General features: G+C 40.9%; 1 protein-coding gene across 3 annotated transcripts in view; it reads left to right on the top strand.

Annotated features, from left to right (window-relative positions):
• LOC110841476 (acyl-CoA synthetase short-chain family member 3, mitochondrial) overlaps positions 1–22,496 on the top strand; it is a 58,097-nt gene that overhangs the window by 8,360 nt on the left and 27,241 nt on the right. For all 3 annotated transcript variants that reach the window (XM_022087083.2, XM_022087082.2, XM_022087080.2), the window contains exons 4-6: positions 2,826–2,970; positions 4,444–4,588; positions 5,958–6,054. In XM_022087083.2, coding sequence (XP_021942775.1) covers positions 2,826–2,970; positions 4,444–4,588; positions 5,958–6,054 — 387 coding nt within the window. The remainder of the gene's footprint in view (positions 1–2,825; positions 2,971–4,443; positions 4,589–5,957; positions 6,055–22,496) is intronic.

The raw sequence follows: 22,496 nt of genomic DNA, 5'->3' as shown, positions 1-22,496 counted from the left end.
TTCTAGTCAGCGGACAGAAACACTCATCCAGCTGTAGATGTCTGTATCCACGGGGACAGTGCAGATAAATAATTTTACTAGACTCACAACCTTCAATCGATTCTAGATACACGCCTTGTAGACCTGCCTTATGACATCCCCGTAATTTTAACGATCTATTATGAATTCAGGATGGAGCATAGCTGCAAATACTAGTGAATAAGCAGTCGCAGATAACTGATAAGGGGCAGCATTTCATCTTAGAAATTTGACAGGCAGTGAACAACTCCTCAACGTAAAATGAAACTATCATTTTATCAAAAGGTACATGTGGCTTTTGTGGGCAAGTAGCAAGCATCAGATAGATAAAAAATGCATACAGAATTTTGATTAGAAAATCTGAAGGAACCAGATTTGTCTGAAATGGGATATTTCTTTCGTTATTTTTATTCTTTCTTTCTTTCCTTCTTTCCTCTGTTTCTCTGTTTGCACTCAACGCACGCTAACTGTCGTGGAGCCGGGTAGCTCAGTCAGTCCAGTGATTATCCTGCGGTTCAGACGATCTGTGTTCGATTCTCGTCAGGAGCAGACTTTCGCTTCTCTCCCCCCCCCCCCCCCCCCCACCTGAAAATAATCCTGTACTTGACGACGATCGTCGGTACTTCGAGACATTCAGCTAGTTTGAAAATTAATCCTCCCGTGTCGTTCTATGCTTTCATGTTGTTTTATAACCCCAGAAAATGAGACATTCTGCCGACCAAGTGGGAAATCTAGTTCTGGCAAGTGGAGTCAAATTTTTATCAGACATTGAATACGGACAAGGCGTTTCTTAAAGCAGGCATTAAAATTCATATTATATAAAAGTGTTCTTCTGTTGTACAGTTAAGGGTCGATATACAGAAGTCGGAATGGTAAAAAATTCTGAAAATACTTCTAAAAGTTGGAATGGATAAACGACGTCTGATAAATGACAAGTTTAGAAAACAGAAATGGTGAAGTCAGAGATTTTGAATAATGCTAAAAGAAAGGGTCATAGCAAACCGAAAAGTCTAAAAATAGTAGTCCAAAGTTCTAAATCAAGCAGAAGAATTTCTGAAAAAAATTGTTATAGGAAGTAAAAGACGAACATTTTTAAAGAGGCCAAATATTGTGGCCAAAGTAGAAGGATTTAGATGAAAACAAAAATTAAAACATTGTCCAAAAATGGGGAGTGTGAAATACAGCAATTATCCACATGTAACTCCGTGGAATAGAGTCGTCATTTAGAAGCCGTTAATCGCTCATCTGATCAAAAATTCTCTGTTTTTTATGGAACCCTACTGATCATTTCCATGTTTACAAGAACCCATCACTGGACTCTACTTGAGCTTAGCGTATGCCCTCTGTGTGCCTTGGTTTGAATATGTTGACTAACAAAACAGTTTTCGTAATAGAACCTATGTATATTATACTTGTTGTTCTTATTTGTTATTTGTACTTTGCTATTCTCCTACTAGCTTAATTTTTGTTTTTTTATTAATGTACAAGGATTACATTAGCAATCTTACAAACCAAATTTACAACAGGTATGTTATCAGACTTCCCTACCTTCAATGACCTCGACTGACTCAGGATAACTTCGGAGGACATGGATTCCTATTCGAAAGTTGTTCTCTCTGAGTCCCACTATACGCTCCTTAAGTTTGGCTCTAACCTTTTGAATCACTCTGTATAATTATTTTATTTAGTTGAGATCTTTACGCAGAGGCTGCACCGCGTAACACCAGGACCTTGCTAATTAAAGGATGCGGAGTGAAATTGTAAAAATCTGTCCATACTTATTTTCTGATTTTCCTTACTTTCTTGCCTTCATAGTCGTACGCCTTGCATGTTTTGTTATTTTTTTGTAAATAAAATAAACTTTGGGTCAAGTTCTGGTGACTTTTACAAGCATGAGACGGACTGGCGACCGTATTTATGGTAATAATTAACGTATTTAAGGGATGTAAAGATAAAAGAAGTGGTGTGAAGTGGAAATGAAGTCACAGATCTGAAATATCGAGTTTTTATAAAAGTGGTATTTTGGACTTTGTCCATGGTCTGTATTTAAGTGAAATCACGTTTCTGAAGCTGGGCCTTCTTCCGTCTTCAGGTAAATAAAGAGGAGGACAGAAACCCTTAGTCCTACCCCCGAGACCAGATCTGAGGCTAGCTCACCACCTAGTTCTTCTGTCCGTGTTTTTTTTTTCTCTAAAGATGGAAGAAAATCCCGCTTTTGTAACGTGATTTATTTCAAATATAGATCATTGACAAGGTCCAAAATACCACTTTTACAGAATATGACCATCACTGCCAGAAACCTTTAGACTTTGTGGAATTTTTGTTCACAGAAAATTAATTTTTTTAGTTGGAACAATTAAGTAACTTGTGTGTATTCATGATTTGTTTGGGGGGGGGGGGTCACTATATGAGAAGTCAACTACAGAAAAATTAGCAAGAGTTGTTTTAAAATTGTTTGTAGGCCTATTTGTACATTATAAATTACACGAATAAGTGATTATTTCATCATTTCGTTCTCAGGGGCCTTCTCGGTTTATAAGATGATCCCGAACGAACTATGTCTATATTATAATATTCTGTGAATTATTTGTGTGAGAATTTTAACTGGAATGTCATCGCCAGACAGGATTCAACTAAGATACGTCTTACAGGTTTATACTGAGTTGGTTCTGTATTTACAAGCTCGATTTCGTTGTTACATAACACGTACAGAAGCCCCTCCTACTTATAATGGGAAAATAAAAGTACGAGAGGAACTGTCAGTCCAGAGGGGATCAACTGAGGGCTCAATTTGTTTCCTTTCTCAGGTTTGTGGGAGGAGAGCTGAATGCTTGTTATAACGCTGTGGATAGACATGTTCTGGCTGGACATGGTGAAAAGGTGGCCCTCATTCACGACAGCCCCGTTACAAAGAGCGTCAGACACGTCACTTACCTCGAATTACAAGACAAAGTAAGCATTTTCATTCATAATATTGTCTGAAGTATCTTAAGATGAAATAATCCTGTAAGTGTATTCTTATCAATACATATATTTATTTTTCCAGTCTATTCACAAAACTTGTTTTAAAATAATGTTGTTTAAATTTTTTTATAACATTTACAATATAAATTGCATTATGTTATATTTTATGGCGCTTTTCTGTGTCGTATAATATTACATTTATCACAGCGCTTTTGATTTCGACGACATGTTTCGATGTTTACCACATCATCATCAGGCTTATCAATTCATATATTTTTAAAAACTATTGTACATTTGTGCATTGCGTTTATTGATTTTTAATTTTCAGTCTTCATCTTGATTTGGAGTATGCATTTTGATGTTCATTATCAGGTTGTATTGTGATGTGTCGGACGTCTGATATCCACAGACGATAAACTGCAGACTGAAAATTAAAAATCAATAAACGCAATGCACAAATGTACAATAGTTTTTAAAAATATATGAATTGATAAGCCTGATGATGATGTGGTAAACATCGAAACATGTCGTCGAAATCAAAAGCGCTGTGATAAATGTAACGACACAGAAAAGCGCCATAAAATATAACATAATGCAATTTATATTGTAAATGTTATAAATAATTTTAACAACATTATTTTAAAACAAGTTTTGTGTATAGACTGGAAAAATAAATATATGTATTGATATAACACAAACATGACGCAATTAAGATATAAAGTGTATTCTTATCTTTCAAACATTTTTTTATTGATTCCAGTATCTAACATGCCCAAGGTTTAGGGTCTCTGTATTACAAGAAAAGTGATTGATGTGTTACATCATGTGCACAGAAACTTGTATAAATAATCAAGAATTTTTTTCATAATTAATATTAATAAAATATTTTAACTAATTCCATGAAGTAGAGTTCTTAAAAAAGGTGATTATCACTGAACTATTGAACCCAAATACTCTTTTAACGTTTTCACAGAGTCAATCTCTGCACCCTGTCCTGAGTCAGTTTAACCAAGTCCACACATTTACACTGATATATACAATATTATTCCATTTCTTATGCATTCCACTTTTGCACGGTTAGCACCGTCGTGTGTGGGACCATCGTATCATACCCATTCCTTTTAATGGATTTATCATTAGTCATTCTTATCTATAAGCAACTACTATTGCAAATGCAAAGCCTGTGACACAGTGCAGATACTGTTCCAGTTAACAGAGTAACAAATGCTCTAAACGCAAGATACTGCGAATAGAAAAGTTTAAATTTGGAGCAGTAAAAGAGCGAATTCATTCCTTGTTTTCAGCTATGTACAAATCATTCTAATTTCTTCTCTTAAAATGCTGTGTAGCATAAGGAATGCATTTAAGTTTGAAACCCATGAATGAAGTTCCATGTATTTGTCACGACAGTTTGAAAGGTATAAAGACAAAGCTCAGAAATTCACAATTTCTCGTCACCAGGTATCACGACTGGCTGGAGCGCTGGCCAAGATGGGTGTCTCTCGTGGAGACAGAGTTCTTGTCTACATGCCTATGATACCCGAGGCCATTATAGCCATGCTGGCAACTGTCAGACTTGGAGCTATACATTCTGTGGTGTTTGGTGGTATGTTCTCTTTTACTTGTTTTATTGTGTACAAGGTTAAGTCAGAAATTTTAGATACAAGATACATAACAAGGAACTTTGTGGTTTGTATACACTTTGAACTGTCCACCAAATATCATAATCATTATCAAGGAGAATCAATTAAACTTGGCATAGTATACATATGTGAGAGTTGAAAATATTCATCACAATTTTAGTAGGAAAACCCGAAAGAAAAAAGCAATTTGGGACGCCAAGGTGTGGATGGAAGAAAATAACAAGTTATAAAATGTATGCAAGTGTAACAAATGTAACATGTTCGCCAGAATTTGACCTGTCTGCTGAATGTCTGACAGTAATTACGTCATAATGGATGCACTATAATACTAACTAACTAACTAGATGGCTTACCGAACCCGAAGGTTCATCACCGAGTTAAAAAAGGCCTTCCACCGGACCCCTGTCCTGGGCCAACAAAATTCAGTCTACTTCAACTCTTATCTCCCATAGATCCCGCCTGACATTATCCTCCCATCTACGTCTAGGTCTCCCCAGCGGTCTCTTCCCTTCAGGTTTCCCAACCAGTACCCGGTGCACACCTCTTGTCCCATCCATGCGCGCTACATGTCCCGCCCATCTCATTATTCTCGACTTAATCACCCTGACAATGCTGGGGGAGGAGTATAAATTTTTAAGTTCGACATTATGTAGTCTTCTCTCCTAGGCCCAAATATCCTCCTCAACACCCTATTCTCAAACACCTGCAGTCTATGCTCCTCCCGCAGAGTGAAAGACCATGTTTCGCACCCATACAAAACAGCAGGCAAAATTATTGTTTTGTATACTTTAATTTTCAGGTTCTTAGAAATCAGACGGGAAGACAAAATATTTTGAACAGAGAAGTAGCAAGCATTTCAGGGATTTAGTCTCCTCCTAACTTCCTTATGAGTATCATTTTGATTTGTTATTGTTGTTCCCAAATATTTGAACTTTGTAACACTTTCAAAGGATTTATTGGCCACCCTAAGATAATTCTGCCCGCCTGTCTGCTGACGAGATACTAACATGTATTTAGTTTTTTTCTGAATTTACTTCTAGACCCACCTGTTTACTAGCCTCTAGTAAAACGTCTGTGTTCCTCATTGTATTTATGTCGTCTCCCAATAAATTAACATCACCAGCATATGCCGATAACTGATGTGTCCCATTCAACTGCAAACCCTCCTGCCTATCTTGGACTTTCCTGCTGGCGTATTCTAGCGCAAGTTAAAGAGCAAAGGAGATAAAGCATCTCCTTGTTTTAGACCGTTCTTGATGAAGAATGACTCAGATACACATTTACCTACTCGAATTTTGCTACAGATCCTGAAGTATAGTTTCTTTGTTGTAGGTTTCGCAGCACGTGAGGTTCGGGCACGCATAGAACATGCAGAACCTAAAGTCATTATTGTAGCTAGTTCTGGTTACGAGCCCAACAGAATTGTAAGGTAAGAAATAGCAATAAGTAACACAATGAATTACGGTCAGAACTATGTACAGGTAAGTCAAAAGTAGCTGCACATCTTTGGAGAACTGTAACCGTGTAATGTGTGTTCTGGTTCGAACAAACGAATCCTCTTCCGTAATTCTCTAAGATCGTTGGGTAAGGGTGGGTGATAAACATGATCCTTAGTGTATCCACGCAGGAAAAGATATGCTGGTGTGAGATCCTGTGAACGAGGTGGCCAAGCGATTGGACATGCTCGGTTAATCCACCGACCTGAGAAGTGGAGATCCAAATATGCTCAACATCTGGACAGAAGTGAGGAGGTGCACCATCTTGCTAAAATTAAGTTGCACTCTTCGTTTCTTCGAACGAGAACACGCATTGTGCTCTTTCCTCGAGAATATAAGTCTCCATTTTCATTTCCACAGTTCAGAAGCGTTCTCAGCGGCATTGTAAAGTACTACAACAAACAAACAAACAAAACTTGATGATACACACTAAAGATATCTGCTGATATCAGCATATTTTCGTAGCACGTAAAACGGTTACAATTCTCCAAAGACATGCTGCTACTTTTGACATACTCTTTATTGTCTCACTGGACATGACAATGAATTAACCATTACTTCAACTCGATATGTATATGGCCATTCACAGATTAACCGTTCAGTACAAAATTGCATGCATATAAATGACCTTGAAATATCAAACGCCACTGTTCGGCATACTCTAGGGTAGATATAGGCGTGTCCTTGTCATAAATATGACCTAACCTAATACAACCTACAAAAAAGTAAAACATTACAACAAAGACCGAGACCGTCAAAGACCGTGTGAGGCAGAAACCGAGTTCGGCGTAGATCGTGTGAGGATGAGACTGAGTCCGGCAGAGACCGGTTGAGGTAGAGACCCAGCCATGCAGAGGCAAGGTGTGGTAGAGCCTGGACCCGCAGAGATCGACTCTGCTAGATATCGGTTAGGCAAAATTTTGAAAAAAATTTCAAAATTTTCAAAATATCAAATATTGTTGGAAACTGTCTGAACGGCGCACAAAACCAAAAAAATTGACGAAACAATTTAATTTTTTTTTAAATTAATATTTTTAAAAAAATAGTTTTATGCGCTTTTTGGACAATTTCCAGCATTTTTTAATTTTTCGAAAAATCTGAAATTTTTCAAAATTCTTCCTAACCATTTCTTCCAGAATCGGTTTCTGTCGAATACCGCCTCTGCAGTACCGTGTAACTGACGGACTCTGCCTCAGCAAGACTCTCTGCTAGAAATTTTCTCTGTATGACACGAACACTGCAGGGCCCTCCTTGCAAAGACCGAGCCCGTCAGAGACCATGTGAGGCAGAAACCGAGTACGGCGTAGATCGTGTGAAGATGACACTAATTGCGGCGGAGATCGGATGAAATAGAGACCGAGCCATGCAGAGACCACGTGTAGTAGATCCTGGTCCCGCAGAGATCGATTCTACAGCCGTGTATCGACTGCGCGCGGCTGCCGCGCGCAGCTGTTCGTGCGCGGCAAACTCGTTCGTTCGTTTATTGTTTAAATCCGTGTTCGAGGTTACCAGCATCGAGCGCGGCAGCCGTGTTCGGCTGTTGATCGAAGCTGTTCGTCAGTTCTCGCAAGATCACCATGAATACAGCACGTGCAACGGCTGCCTTTATGTTGATGTTCAACATTATGGAAGCAAATAAGAAACCGAAACGAAAAGTGCGTTGGTGGATTAAGGAATTGTATCGTCAGCGAGTGCAATATGGAAATATGACATTTGAATTAGTGGAGGATACAGTTAAAAAATTTACTCGAACGTCATTATCGGATTTCGAACACATAACCTCATTGATCGAGCCAAGAGTTTACTTTTGTTATGGTAATTAAAATTTTTTGAATTTCACAACACCTCTTTAGATTTATTAATATGTATGAGAGCTACACACATTTCATTCTCCATTTTGCTACGACGGAACGCCACAAGACTGTCTCAACTGAGAGAGAACAGCACGCTGAAATCCCATTGCCGCGGGACAAAGAACCGCTCCAATTTGGCTCGACGCGCGCCAAGTTCGAGAGCGACAGTGTTCGTTCTGCCAAGCGTGGCAACATGGTATCGAATTTGCGCGCAAAGCAACGAACAAAGCCTCGCGCAGCAGCCGCGCACAGTCGATACACGCCTTACTAGATATCTATTAAGCAAAATTTTGAACAAGAAAAAAACTGTCTGAACGGCGCACAAAACAAATTTTTTGAAAAATTCCACTTTCAAAATTTTTCAAAATTTTCAAATTTGGTTTTGTGAGCTTTTCAGATAATTTCCAGCAATTTTCGATTTTTCGAAAATTTTCAAATTTTTCTAAACACTCCGCAAGAGATGCATGACAGCCTCGGTGAATGCCACATTATGTCTCTGCCAGACTCGGTCTCTGTCTCTCCCAATTGCTGGCTAATTCGGTGTCTGCAACAACCGGCCTTTGCAGGACTCGTATGTGACCGACCATGTCTATGCCCGTCTCGATCTCTGCCTTACGTGTTGACTGCAGTACCTGGTCTTCTCAAAGACGGCACGTCATAGACCGTGTGAGGCCCAGACCGCGTTCGTTAGACACACAGTACATCAGAGACAGTGCGAGAGCGAACGGTTCTGCTTGCATCAGTTGGGGAGAATTTTGAAAGAAATTTCGAAAATTTTCGAAAACCAAAAAAAATGCTAGAAATTATCTGAAAACCGCATAAAACAAATTTTTTTGAAAAATTCCACCTTAACCATTTTTTTCAATATTTTCAAAAAATTTCGGATTTGTGCGCTTTACAGACAATTTCCAGAATTTTTTGTTTTTTCGAAAATTTTCAATTTTTTTCTAAATTCTCCCCAAGAGATGCATGCCAGCCTCGGTGAATGCCTCATTCTGTCTCTGCCAGACTCGGTCTCCATCGCTCCCAATTGCTAGCTGCCTCGGTGTCTGCACCAACCGCTATTTGCAGGAGTCGTATGAGACCGACCGTGTCTATGCCCGTCTCGATCTTTGCGTTACGTGTTGACTGCAGTACCTGGGCTTCTCAAAGACCGTGTGAGGCCCAGACCGCGTTCGTTAGAGACACAGTACATCCGAGATAGTGCGACAGCGACCGGTTCTGCTTGCATCAGTTGGGGAGAATTTTGAAAGAAATTTCGAAAATTTTCGAAAAACAAAAAAATGCTGGAAATTGTCTGAAAAGCGCATAAAACAAAATTTTTTGAAAAATTCCACCTTTAAATTTTTTTCCTAAATTTTCAAAAAATTTCGGTTTTGTGCGCTTTTCAGACAATTTCCAGCATTCTTTGATTTTTCGAAAATTTTGAAAATTTTCAAATTTTTTCTAAACTCTCCCCAAGAGATGCATGCCAGCCTCGGTGAATGCCTCATTCTGTCTCTGCCGGACTCGGCCTCTATCTCTTCCAATTGCTAGCTGCCTCGGTGTCTGCAGCAACCGGCCTTTGCAGGACACGTATGTGACCGACCCTCTCTATGCCCGTCTCGATCTCTGCCTTACGTGTTGACTGCAATACCTGGGATTCTCGGAGACGGCACGTCAGAGACCGTGTGAGGCCCAGACCGCGTTCGTTAGACACACAGTACATCCGAGACAGTGCGAGAGCGAACGGTTCTGCTTGCATCAGTTGGGGAGAATTTTGAAAGAAATTTCAAAAATTTTCGAAAAACCAAAAAATGCTGGAAATTGTCTGAAAAGCGCATAAAATAAATTTTTTTGAAAAATTCCACCTTTAAATTTTTTTTCTAAATTTTCAAAAAATTTCGGTTTTGTGCGCTTTTCAGACAATTTCCAGCATTCTTTGATTTTTCGAAAATTTTGAAAATTTTCAAATTTTTCTAAACTCTCCCCAAGAGATGCATGCCAGCCTCGGTGAATGCCTCATCCTGTCTCTGCCGGACTCGACCTCTATCTCTTCCAATTGCTAGCTGCCTCGTTGTCTGCACCAACCGGCCTTTTCAGGACACGTATGTGACCGATTGTGTCTATGCCCGTCTCGATCTCTGCTTTACGTGTTGACTGCAATACCTGGGATTCTCGGAGACGGCACGTCAGAGACCGTGTGAGGCCCAGACCGCGTTCGTTAGACACACAGTATATCCGAGACAGTGCGAGAGCGAACGGTTCTGCTTGCATCAGTTGGGGAGAATTTTGAAAGAATTTTCGAAAAACCAAAAAATGCTGGAAATTGTCTGAAAAGCGCATAAAACAATTTTTTTTGAAAAATTCCACCTTTAAAATTTTTTCTAAATTTTCAAAAAATTTCGGTTTTGTGCGCTTTTCAGACAATTTCCAGCATTTTTTGATTTTTCGAATATTTTGAAAAATTTCAAATTTTTTCTAAACTCTCCCCAAGAGATGCATGCCAGCCTCGGTGAAAGCCTCATCCTGTCTCTGCCGGACTCGGCCTCTATCTCTTCCAATTGCTAGCTGCCTCGGTGTATGCACCAACCGGCCTTTGCAGGACTCGTATGTGACCGACCCTGTCTATGCCTGTCTCGATCCCTGCCTTACGTGTTGACTGCAATACCTGGTCTTCTCAGAGACGGCACGTCAGAGACCGTGTGAGGCCCAGACCGCGTTCGTTAGACACACAGTACATCCGAGACAGTGCGAGAGCGAACGGTTCTGCTTCCATCAGTTGTGGAGAATTTTGAAAGAAATTTCGAAAATTTTCGAAAAACCAAAAAATGCTGGAAATTGTCTGAAAAGCGCATAAAACAAAATATTTTGAAAAATTCCACCTTGAAATTTTTTTTCTAAATTTTCAAAAAATTTCGGTTTTGTGCGCTTTTCAGACAATTTCCAGCATTTTTAGATTTTTCGTAAATTTTGAAAATTTTCAAATTTTTTCTAAACTCTCCCCAAGAGATGCATGTCAGCCTCGGTGAATGCTTCATTATGTCTCTGCTGGACTCGGACTCCATCTCTCCCAATTGCTAGCTGCCTCGGTGTCTGCACCAACCGGCCTTTGCAGGACACGTATGTGACCAGTGGTGTCTATGCCCGTCTCGATCTCTGCCTTACGTGTTCACAGCAATAACTGGGCTTCTCAGAGACGGCACGTCAGAGACCGTGTGAGGCCCAGACCGCGTTCGTTAGACACACAGTACATCCGAGACAGTGCGAGAGTGAACGGTTCTGCTTGCATCAGTTGGGTAGAATTTTGAAACGAATTTCGAAAATTTTCGAAAAACCAAAAAATGCTGGAAATTGTCTGAAAAGCGCATAAAACAAATTTTTTTTGAAAAATTCCACCTTTAAATTTTTTTTCTAAATTTTTAAAAAATTTCGGTTTTGTGCGCGTTTCAGACAATTTCCAGCATTTTTTGATTTTTCGAAAATTTTGAAAATTTTCAAATTTTTTCTAAACTCTCCCCAAGAGATGCATGCCAGCCTCGGTGAATGCCTCATCCTGTCTCTGCCGGACTCGGCCTCTATCTCTTCCAATTGCTAGCTGCCTCGGTGTCTGCACCAACCGGCCTTTGCAGGACACGTATGTGACCGATCGTGTCTATGAACGTCTCGATCTCTGCCTTACGTGTTGACTGCAATACCTGGTCTTCTCAGAGACGGCACGTCAGAGACCGTGTGAGGCCCAGACCGCGTTCGTTAGACACACAGTACATCCGAGACAGTGCGAGAGCGATCGGTTCTGCTTGCATCAGTTGTGGAGAATTTTGAAAGAAATTTCGAAAATTTTCGAAAAGCCAAAAAATGCTGGAAATTGTCTGAAAAGCGCATAAAACAAAATTTTTTGAAAAATTCCACCTTTAAAATTTTTTTCTAAATTTTCAAAAAATTTCGGTTTTGTGCGCTTTTCAGACAATTTCCAGCATTTTTAGATTTTTCGAAAATTTTGAAAATTTTCAAATTTTTTCTAAACTCTCCCCAAGAGATGCATGTCAGCCTCGGTGAATGCTTCATTATGTCTCTGCTGGACTCGGACTCCATCTCTCCCAATTGCTAGCTGCCTCGGTGTCTGCACCAACCGGCCTTTGCAGGACACGTATGTGACCAATGGTGTCTATGCCCGTCTCGATCTCTGCCTTACGTGTTCACAGCAATAACTGGTCTTCTCAGAGACGGCACGTCAGAGACCGTGTGAGGCCCAGACCGCGTTCGTTAGACACACAGTACATCCGAGACAGTGCGAGAGTGAACGGTTCTGCTTGCATCAGTTGTGGATAATTTTGAAAGAAATTTCGAAAATTTTCGAAAAACCAAAAAATGCTGGAAATTGTCTGAAAAGCGCATAAAACAAAATTTTTTGAAAAATTCCACCTTGAAATTTTTTTTCTAAATTTTCAAAAAAATTCGGTTTTGTGCGCTTTTCAGACAATTTCCAGCATTTTTAGATTTTTCGAAAATTTTGAAAATTTTCAATTTTTTTCTAAACTCTCCCCAAGAGATGCATGTCAGCCTCGGTGAATGCTTCATTATGTCTCTGCTGGACTCGGACTCCATCTCTCCCAATTGCTAGGTGCCTCGGTGTCTGCACCAACCGGCCTTTGCAGGACACGTATGTGACCAATGGTGTCTATGCCAGTCTCGATCTCTGCCTTACGTGTTCACAGCAATAACTGGGCTTCTCAGAGACGGCACGTCAGAGACCGTGTGAGGTCCAGACCGCGTTCGTTAGACACACAGTACATCCGAGACAGTGCGAGAGTGAACGGTTCTGCTTGCATCAGTTGGGGAGAATTTTGAAAGAAAATTCGAAAATTTTCGAAAAACCAACAAATGCTGGAAATTGTCTGAAAAGCGCATAAAACAAAATTTTTTGAAAAGTTCCACCTTTAAATTTTTTTTCTAAATTTTTAAAAAATTTCGGTTTTGTGCGCTTTTCAGACAATTTCCAGCATTTTTTGATTTTTCGAAAATTTTGAAAATTTTCAATTTTTTTCTAAACTCTTCCCAAGAGATGCATGCCAGCCTCGGTGAATGCCTCATCCTGTCCCTGCCGGACTCGACCTCTATCTCTTCCAATTGCTAGCTGCCTCGGTGTCTGCACCAACCGGCCTTTGCAGGACACGTATGTGACCGATCGTGTCTATGAACGTCTCGATCTCTGCTTTACGTGTTGATTGCAATACCTGGGATTCTCGGAGACGGCACGTCAGAGACCGTGTCAGGCCCAGACCGCGTTCGTTAGACACACAGTACATCCGAGACAGTGCGAGAGTGAACGGTTCTGCTTGCATCAGTTGGGTAGAATTTTGAAACGAATTTCGAAAATTTTCGAAAAACCAAAAAATGCTGGAAATTGTCTGAAAAGCGCATAAAACAAAATTTTTTAAAAATTCCACCTTTAAATTTTTTTTCTAAATTTTTAAAAAAATTCGGTTTTGTGCGCGTTTCAGACAATTTCCAGCATTTTTTGATTTTTCGAAAATTTTGAAAATTTTCAAATTTTTTCTAAACTCTCCCCAAGAGATGCATGCCAGCCTCGGTGAATGCCTCATCCTGTCTCTGCCGGACTCGGCCTCTATCACTTCCAATTGCTAGCTGCCTAAGTGTCTGCACCAACCGGCCTTTGCAGGACTCGTATGTGACCGACCCTGTCTATGCCCGTCTCGATCTCTGCCTTACGTGTTGACTGCAATACCTGGTCTTCTCAGAGACGGCACGTCAGAGACCGTGTGAGGCCCAGACCGCGTTCGTTAGACACACAGTACATCCGAGACAGTGCGAGAGCGAACGGTTCTGCTTGCATCAGTTGTGGAGAATTTTGAAAGAAATTTCGAAAATTTTCGAAAAACCAAAAAATGCTGGAAATTGTCTGAAAAGCGCATAAAACAAAATATTTTGAAAAATTCCACCTTTAAAATTTTTTTCTAAATTTTCAAAAAATTTCGGTTTTGTGCGCTTTTCAGACAATTTCCAGCATTTTTAGATTTTTCGAAAATTTTGAAAATTTTCAAATTTTTTCTAAACTCTCCCCAAGAGATGCATGTCAGCCTCGGTGAATGCTTCATTATGTCTCTGCTGGACTCGGACTCCATCTCTCCCAATTGCTAGCTGCCTCGGTGTCTGCACCAACCGGCCTTTGCAGGACACTTATGTGTCCAATGGTGTCTATGCCCGTCTCGATCTCTGCCTTACGTGTTCACAGCAATAACTGGGCTTCTCAGAGACGGCACGTCAGAGACCGTGTGAGGCCCAGACCGCGTTCGTTAGACACACAGTACATCCGAGACAGTGCGAGAGTGAACGGTTCTGCTTGCATCAGTTGGGGAGAATTTTGAAAGAAAATTCGAAAATTTTCGAAAAACCAACAAATGCTTTAAATTGTCTGAAAAGCGCATAAAACAAAATTTTTTGAAAAGTTCCACCTTTAAATTTTTTTTCTAAATTTTTAAAAAATTTCGGTTTTGTGCGCTTTTCAGACAATTTCCAGCATTTTTTGATTTTTCGAAAATTTTGAAAATTTTCAATTTTTTTCTAAACTCTCCCCAAGAGATGCATGCCAGCCTCGGTGAATGCCTCATCCTGTCCCTGCCGGACTCGACCTCTATCTCTTCCAATTGCTAGCTGCCTCGGTGTCTGCACCAACCGGCCTTTGCAGGACACGTATGTGACCGATCGTGTCTATGAACGTCTCGATCTCTGCTTTACGTGTTGATTGCAATACCTGGTCTTCTCAGAGACGGCACGTCAGAGACCGTGTGAGGCCCAGACCGCGTTCGTTAGTAACACAGTACATCCGAGACAGTGCGAGAGCGAACGGTTCTGCTTGCATCAGTTGTGGAGAATTTTGAAAGAAATTTCGAAAATTTTCGAAAAACCAAAAAATGCTGGAAATTGTCTGAAAAGCGCATAAAACAAAATATTTTGAAAAATTCCACCTTTAAAATTTTTTTCTAAATTTTCAAAAAATTTCGGTTTTGTGCGCTTTTCAGACAATTTCCAGCATTTTTAGATTTTTCGAAAATTTTGAAAATTTTCAAATTTTTTCTAAACTCTCCCCAAGAGATGCATGTCAGCCTCGGTGAATGCTTCATTATGTCTCTGCTGGACTCGGACTCCATCTCTCCCAATTGCTAGCTGCCTCGGTGTCTGCACCAACCGGCCTTTGCAGGACACTTATGTGACCAATGGTGTCTATGCCCTTCTCGATCTCTGCCTTACGTGTTCACAGCAATAACTGGGCTTCTCAGAGACGGCACGTCAGAGACCGTGTGAGACCCAGACCGCGTTCGTTAGACACACAGTACATCCGAGACAGTGCGAGAGTGAACGGTTCTGCTTGCATCAGTTGGGTAGAATTTTGAAACGAATTTCGAAAATTTTCGAAAAACCAAAAAATGCTGGAAATTGTCTGAAAAGCGCATAAAACAAAATTTTTTGAAAAATTCCACCTTTAAATTTTTTTTCTAAATTTTTAAAAAATTTCGGTTTTGTGCGCGTTTCAGACAATTTCCAGCATTTTTTAATTTTTCGAAAATTTTGAAAATTTTCAAATTTTTTCTAAACTCTCCCCAAGAGATGCATGCCAGCCTCGGTGAATGCCTCATCCTGTCTCTGCCGGACTCGGCCTCTATCTCTTCCAATTGCTAGCTGCCTCGGTGTCTGCACCAACCGGCCTTTGCAGGACACGTATGTGACCGATCGTGTCTATGAACGTCTCGATCTCTGCCTTACGTGTTGACTGCAATACCTGGTCTTCTCAGAGACGGCACGTCAGAGACCGTGTGAGGCCCAGACCGCGTTCGTTAGACACACAGTACATCCGAGACAGTGCGAGAGCGAACGGTTCTGCTTGCATCAGTTGGGGAGAATTTTGAAAGGAATTTCGAAAATTTTCGAAAAACCAAAAAGTGCTGGAAATTGTCTGAAAAGCGCATAAAACAAAATTTTTTGAAAAATTCCATATTTAAATTTTTTTCTAAATTTTCAAAAAATTTCTGTTTTGTGCGCTTTTCAGACAATTTCCAGCATTTTTTGATTTTTCGAATATTTTGAAAATTTTCAATTTTTTTCTAAACTCTCCCCAAGAGATGCATGCCACCCTCGGTGAATGCCTCATCCTGTCTCTGCCGGACTCGGCCTCTATCTCTTCCAATTGCTAGCTGCCTCGGTGTCTGCACCAACCGGCCTTTGCAGGACTCGTATGTGACCGACCCTGTCTATGCCCGTCTCGATCTCTGCCTTACGTGTTGACTGCAATACCTGGTCTTCTCAGAGACGGCACGTCAGAGAGCGTGTGAGGCCCAGACCGCGTTCGTTAGACACACAGTACATCCGAGACAGTGCGAGAGCGAACGGTTCTGCTTGCATCAGTTGTAGAGAATTTTGAAAGAAATTTCGAAAATTTTCGAAAAACCAAAAAATGCTGGAAATTGTCTGAAAAGCGCATAAAACAAAATATTTTGAAAAATTCCACCTTCAAATTTTTTTTCTAAATTTTCAAAAAATTTCGGTTTTGTGCGCTTTTCAGACAATTTCCAGCATTTTTAGATTTTTCGAAAATTTTGAAAATTTTCAAATTTTTTCTAAACTCTCCCCAAGAGATGCATGTCAGCCTCGGTGAATGCTTCATTATGTCTCTGCTGGACTCGGACTCCATCTCTCCCAATTGCTAGCTGCCTCGGTGTCTGCACCAACCGGCCTTTGCAGGACACGTATGTGACCAATGGTTTCTATGCCCGTCTCTATCTCTGCCTTACGTGTTCACAGCAATAACTGGGCTTCTCAGAGACGGCACGTCAGAGACCGTGTGAGGCCCAGACCGCGGTCGTTAGACACACAGTACATCCGAGACAGTGCGAGAGTGAACGGTTCTGCTTGCATCAGTTGGGTAGAATTTTGAAACGAATTTCGAAAATTTTCGAAAAACCAAAAAATGCTGGAAATTGTCTGAAAAGCGCACAAAACAAAATGTTTTGAAAAATTCCACCTTTAAAATTTTTTTCTAAATTTTCAAAAAATTTCGGTTTTGTGCGCTTTTCAGACAATTTCCAGCATATTTAGATTTTTCGAAAATTTTGAAAATTTTCAAATTTTTTCTAAACTCTCCCCAAGAGATGCATGTCAGCATCGGTGAATGCTTCATTATGTCTCTGCTGGACTCGGACTCCATCTCTCCCAATTGCTAGCTGCCTCGGTGTCTGCACCAACCGGCCTTTGCAGGACACGTATGTGACCAATGGTGTCTATGCCCGTCTCGATCTCTGCCAAACGTGTTGACAGCAATAACTGGGCTTCTCAGAGACGGCACGTCAGAGACCGTGTGAGGCCCAGACCGCGTTCGTTAGACACACAGTACATCCGAGACAGTGCGAGAGGGAACGGTTCTGCTTGCATCAGTTGGGGAGAATTTTGAAAGAAATTTCGAAAATTTTCGAAAAACCAAAAAATGCTGGAAATTGTCTGAAAAGCCCATAAAACAAAATTTTTTGAAAAATTCCACCTTTAAATTTTTTTTCTAAATTTTTAAAAAATTTCGGTTTTGTGCGCGTTTCAGACAATTTCCAGCATTTTTTGATTTTTCGAAAATTTTGAAAATTTTCAAATTTTTTCTAAACTCTCCCCAAGAGATGCATGCCAGCCTCGGTGAATGCCTCATCCTGTCTCTGCCGGACTCGGCCTCTATCTCTTCCAATTGCTAGCTGCCTCGGTGTCTGCACCAACCGGCCTTTGCAGGACACGTATGTGACCAATGGTGTCTATGCCCGTCTCCATCTCTGCCTTACGTGTTCACAGCAATAACTGGGCTTCTCAGAGACGGCACGTCAGAGACCGTGTGAGGCCCAGACCGCGTTCGTTAGACACACAGTACATCCGAGACAGTGCGAGAGTGAACGGTTCTGCTTGCATCAGTTGGGTAGAATTTTGAAACGAATTTCGAATATTTTCGAAAAACCAAAAAATGCTGGAAATTGTCTGAAAAGCGCATAAAACAAAATTTTTTGAAAAATTCCACCTTTAAATTTTTTTTCTAAATTTTCAAAAAATTTCGGTTTTGTGCGCTTTTCAGACAATTTCCAGCATTTTTAGATTTTTCGAAAATTTTGAAAATTTTCAAATTTTTTCTAAACTCTCCCCAAGAGATGCATGTCAGCCTCGGTGAATGCTTCATTATGTCTCTGCTGGACTAGGACTCCATCTCTCCCAATTGCTAGCTGCCTCGGTGTCTGCACCAACCGGCCTTTGCAGGACACGTATGTGACCAATGGTGTCTATGCCCGTCTCGATCTCTGCCTTACGTGTTCACAGCAATAACTGGGCTTCTCAGAGACGGCACGTCAGAGACCGTGTGAGGCCCAGACCGCGTTCGTTAGACACACAGTACATCCGAGACAGTGCGAGAGCGAACGGTTCTGCTTGCATCAGTTGGGGAGAATTTTGAAAGAAAATTCGAAAATTTTCGAAAAACCAACAAATCCTGGAAATTGTCTGAAAAGCGCATAAAACAAAATTTTTTGAAAAATTCCACCTTTAAATTTTTTTCTAAATTTTTAAAAAATTTCGGTTTTGTGCGCTTTTCAGACAATTTCCAGCATTTTTTGATTTTTCGAAAATTTTGAAAATTTTCAAATTTTTTCTAAACTCTCCCCAAGAGATGCATGCCAGCCTCGGTGAATGCCTCATCCTGTCTCTGCCGGACTCGGCCTCTATCTCTTCCAATTGCTAGCTGCCTCGGTGTCTGCACCAACCGGCCTTTGCAGGACACGTATGTGACCGATCGTGTCTATGAACGTCTCGATCTCTGCTTTACGTGTTGACTGCAATACCTGGGATTCTCGGAGACGGCACGTCAGAGACCGTGTCAGGCCCAGACCGCGTTCGTTAGACACACAGTACATCCGAGACAGTGCGAGAGCGAACGGTTCTGCTTGCATCATTTGGGGAGAATTTTGAAAGAAATTTCGAAAATTTTCGAAAAACCAAAAAATGCTGGAAATTGTCTGAAAAGCGCATAAAACAAAATTTTTGGAAAAATTCCACCTTTAAAATTTTTTCTAAATTTTCAAAAAATTTCGGTTTTGTGCGCTTTTCAGACAATTTCCAGCATTCTTTGATTTTTCGAATGTTTTGAAAATTTTCAAATTTTTTCTAAACTCTCCCCAAGAGATGCATGCCAGCCTCGGTGAAAGCCTCATCCTGTCTCTGCTGGACTCGGCCGCTATCTCTTCCAATTGCTAGCTGCCTCGGTGTCTGCCCCAACCGGCCTTTGACGGACTCGTATGTGACCGACCCTGTCTATGCCCGTCTCGATCTCTGCCTTACGTGTTGACTGCAATACCTGGTCTTCTCAGAGACGGCACGTCAGAGACCGTGTGAGGCCCAGACCGCGTTCGTTAGACACACAGTACATCCGAGACAGTGCGAGAGCGAACGGTTCTGCTTGCATCAGTTGTGGAGAATTTTGAAAGAAATTTCGAAAATTTTCGAAAAACCAAAAAATGCTGGAAATTGTCTGAAAAGCGCATAAAACAAATTTTTTTTGAAAAATTCCACCTTTAAATTTTTTTTCTAAATTTTTAAAAAATTTCGGTTTTGTGCGCTTTTCAGACAATTTTCAGCATTTTTTGATTTTTCGAAAATATTGAAAATTTTCAAATTTTTTCTAAACTCTCCCCAAGAGATGCATGCCAGCCTCGGTGAATGCCTCATCCTGTCTCTGCCGGACTCGGCCTCTATCTCTTCCAATTGCTAGCTGCCTCGGTGTCTGCACCAACCGGCCTTTGCAGGACACGTATGTGACCGATCGTGTCTATGAACGTCTCGATCTCTGCTTTATGTGTTGACTGCAATACCTGGGATTCTCGGAGACGGCACGTCAGAGACCGTGTGAGGCCCAGACCGCGTTCGTTAGACACACAGTACATCCGAGACAGTGCGGGAGTGAACGGTTCTGCTTGCATCAGTTGGGTAGAATTTTGAAACGAATTTCGAAAATTTTCAAAAAACCAAAAAATGCTGGAAATTGTCTGAAAAGTGCATAAAACAAATTTTTTTGAAAAATTCGACATTTAAATTTTTTTTTTAAATTTTTAAAAAATTTCGGTTTTGTGCGCGTTTCAGACAATTTCCAGCATTTTTTGATTTTTCGAAAATTTTGAAAATTTTCAAATTTTTTCTAAACTCTCCCCAAGAGATGCATGCCAGCCTCGGTGAATGCCTCATCCTGTCTCTGCCGGACTCGGCCTCTATCTCTTCCAATTGCTAGCTGCCTCGGTGTCTGCACCAACCGGCCTTTGCAGGACACGTATGTGACCGATCGTGTCTATGAACGTCTCGATCTCTGCCTTACGAGTTGACTGCAATACCAGGTCTTCTCAGAGACGGCACGTCAGAGACCGTGTGAGGCCCAGACCGCGTTCGTTAGACACACAGTACATCCGAGACAGTGCGAGAGCGAACGGTTCTGCTTGCATCAGTTGTGGAGAATTTTGAAAGAAATTTCGAAAATTTTCGAAAAACCAAAAAATGCTGGAAATTGTCTGAAAAGCGCATAAAACAAAATATTTTGAAAAATTCCACCTTTAAAATTTTTTTCTAAATTTTCAAAAAATTTCGGTTTTGTGCGCGTTTCAGGCAATTTCCAGCATTTTTTGATTTTTCGAAAATTTTAAAATTTTCAAATTTTTTCTAAACTCTCCCCAAGAGATGCATGTCAGCCTCGGTGAATGCTTCATTATGTCTCTGCTGGACTCGGACTCCATCTCTCCCAATTGCTAGCTGCCTCGGTGTCTGCACCAACCGGCCTTTGCAGGACACGTATGTGACCGATCGTGTCTATGAACGTCTCGATCTCTGCCTTACGTGTTGACTGCAATACCTGGTCTTCTCAGAGACGGCACGTCAGAGACCGTGTGAGGCCCAGACCGCGTTCGTTAGACACACAGTACATCCGAGACAGTGCGAGAGCGAACGGTTCTGCTTGCATCAGTTGGGGAGAATTTTGAAAGAAATTTCGAAAATTTTCGAAAAACAAAAAAATGCTGGAAATTGTCTGAAAAGCGCATAAAACAAATTTTTTTTGAAAAATTCCACCTTTAAATTTTTTTTCTAAATTTTTAAAAAATTTCGGTTTTGTGCGCTTTTCAGACAATTTTCAGCATTTTTTGATTTTTCGAAAATATTGAAAATTTTCAAATTTTTTCTAAACTCTCCCCAAGAGATGCATGCCAGCCTCGGTGAATGCCTCATCCTGTCTCTGCCGGACTCGGCCTCTATCTCTTCCAATTGCTAGCTGCCTCGGTGTCTGCACCAACCGGCCTTTGCAGGACACGTATGTGACCGATCGTGTCTATGAACGTCTCGATCTCTGCTTTATGTGTTGACTGCAATACCTGGGATTCTCGGAGACGGCACGTCAGAGACCGTGTGAGGCCCAGACCGCGTTCGTTAGACACACAGTACATCCGAGACAGTGCGAGAGCGAACGGTTCTGCTTGCATCAGTTGTGGAGAATTTTGAAAGAAATTTCGAAAATTTTCGAAAAACCAAAAAATGCTGGAAATTGTCTGAAAAGCGCATAAAACAAAATTTTTTGAAAAATTCCACCTTTAAAATTTTTTCTAAATTTTCAAAAAATTTCGGTTTTGTGCGCTTTTCAGACAATTTCCAGCATTTTTTGATTTTTCGAATGTTTTGAAAATTTTCAAATTTTTTCTAAACTCTCCCCAAGAGATGCATGCCAGCCTCGGTGAAAGCCTCATCCTGTCTCTGCCGGACTCGGCATCTATCTCTTCAAATTGCTAGCTGCCTCGGTGTCTGCACCAACCGGCCTTTGCAGGACACGTATGTGACCGATCGTGTCTATGAACGTCTCGATCTCTGCTTTATGTGTTGACTGCAATACCTGGGATTCTCGGAGACGGCACGTCAGAGACCGTGTGAGGCCCAGACTGCGTTCGTTAGACACACAGTACATCCGAGACAGTGCGAGAGCGAACGGTTCTGCTTGCATCAGTTGTGGAGAATTTTGAAAGAAATTTCGAAAATTTTCGAAAAACCAAAAAATGCTGGAAATTGTCTGAAAAGCGCATAAAACAAAATATTTTGAAAAATTCCACCTTTAAAATTTTTTTCTAAATTTTCAAAAAATTTCGGTTTTGTGCGCTTTTCAGACAATTTCCAGCATTTTTAGATTTTTCGAAAATTTTGAAAATTTTCAAATTTTTTCTAAACTCTCCCCAAGAGATGCATGTCAGCCTCGGTGAATGCTTCATTATGTCTCTGCTGGACTCGGAATCCATCTCTTCCAATTGCTAGCTGCCTCGGTGTCTGCACCAACCGGCCTTTGCAGGACACGTATGTGACCAATGGTGTCTATGCCCGTCTCGATCTCTGCCTTACGTGTTCACAGCAATAACTGGGCTTCTCAGAGACGGCACGTCAGAGACCGTGTGAGGCCCAGACCGCGTTCGTTAGACACACAGTACATCCGA

The sequence above is a fragment of the Zootermopsis nevadensis genome, unplaced genomic scaffold (assembly GCF_977971745.1).
Source record: "Zootermopsis nevadensis isolate Lab colony 2312 unplaced genomic scaffold, Znev_1.0 Znev_ptg000010l, whole genome shotgun sequence".
NCBI classification, from domain to species: Eukaryota; Metazoa; Arthropoda; class Insecta; order Blattodea; family Termopsidae; genus Zootermopsis; species Zootermopsis nevadensis.
Note: the sequence above shows the minus strand (reverse complement) of the source record. Positions and strands in the feature narration are given on the sequence as shown.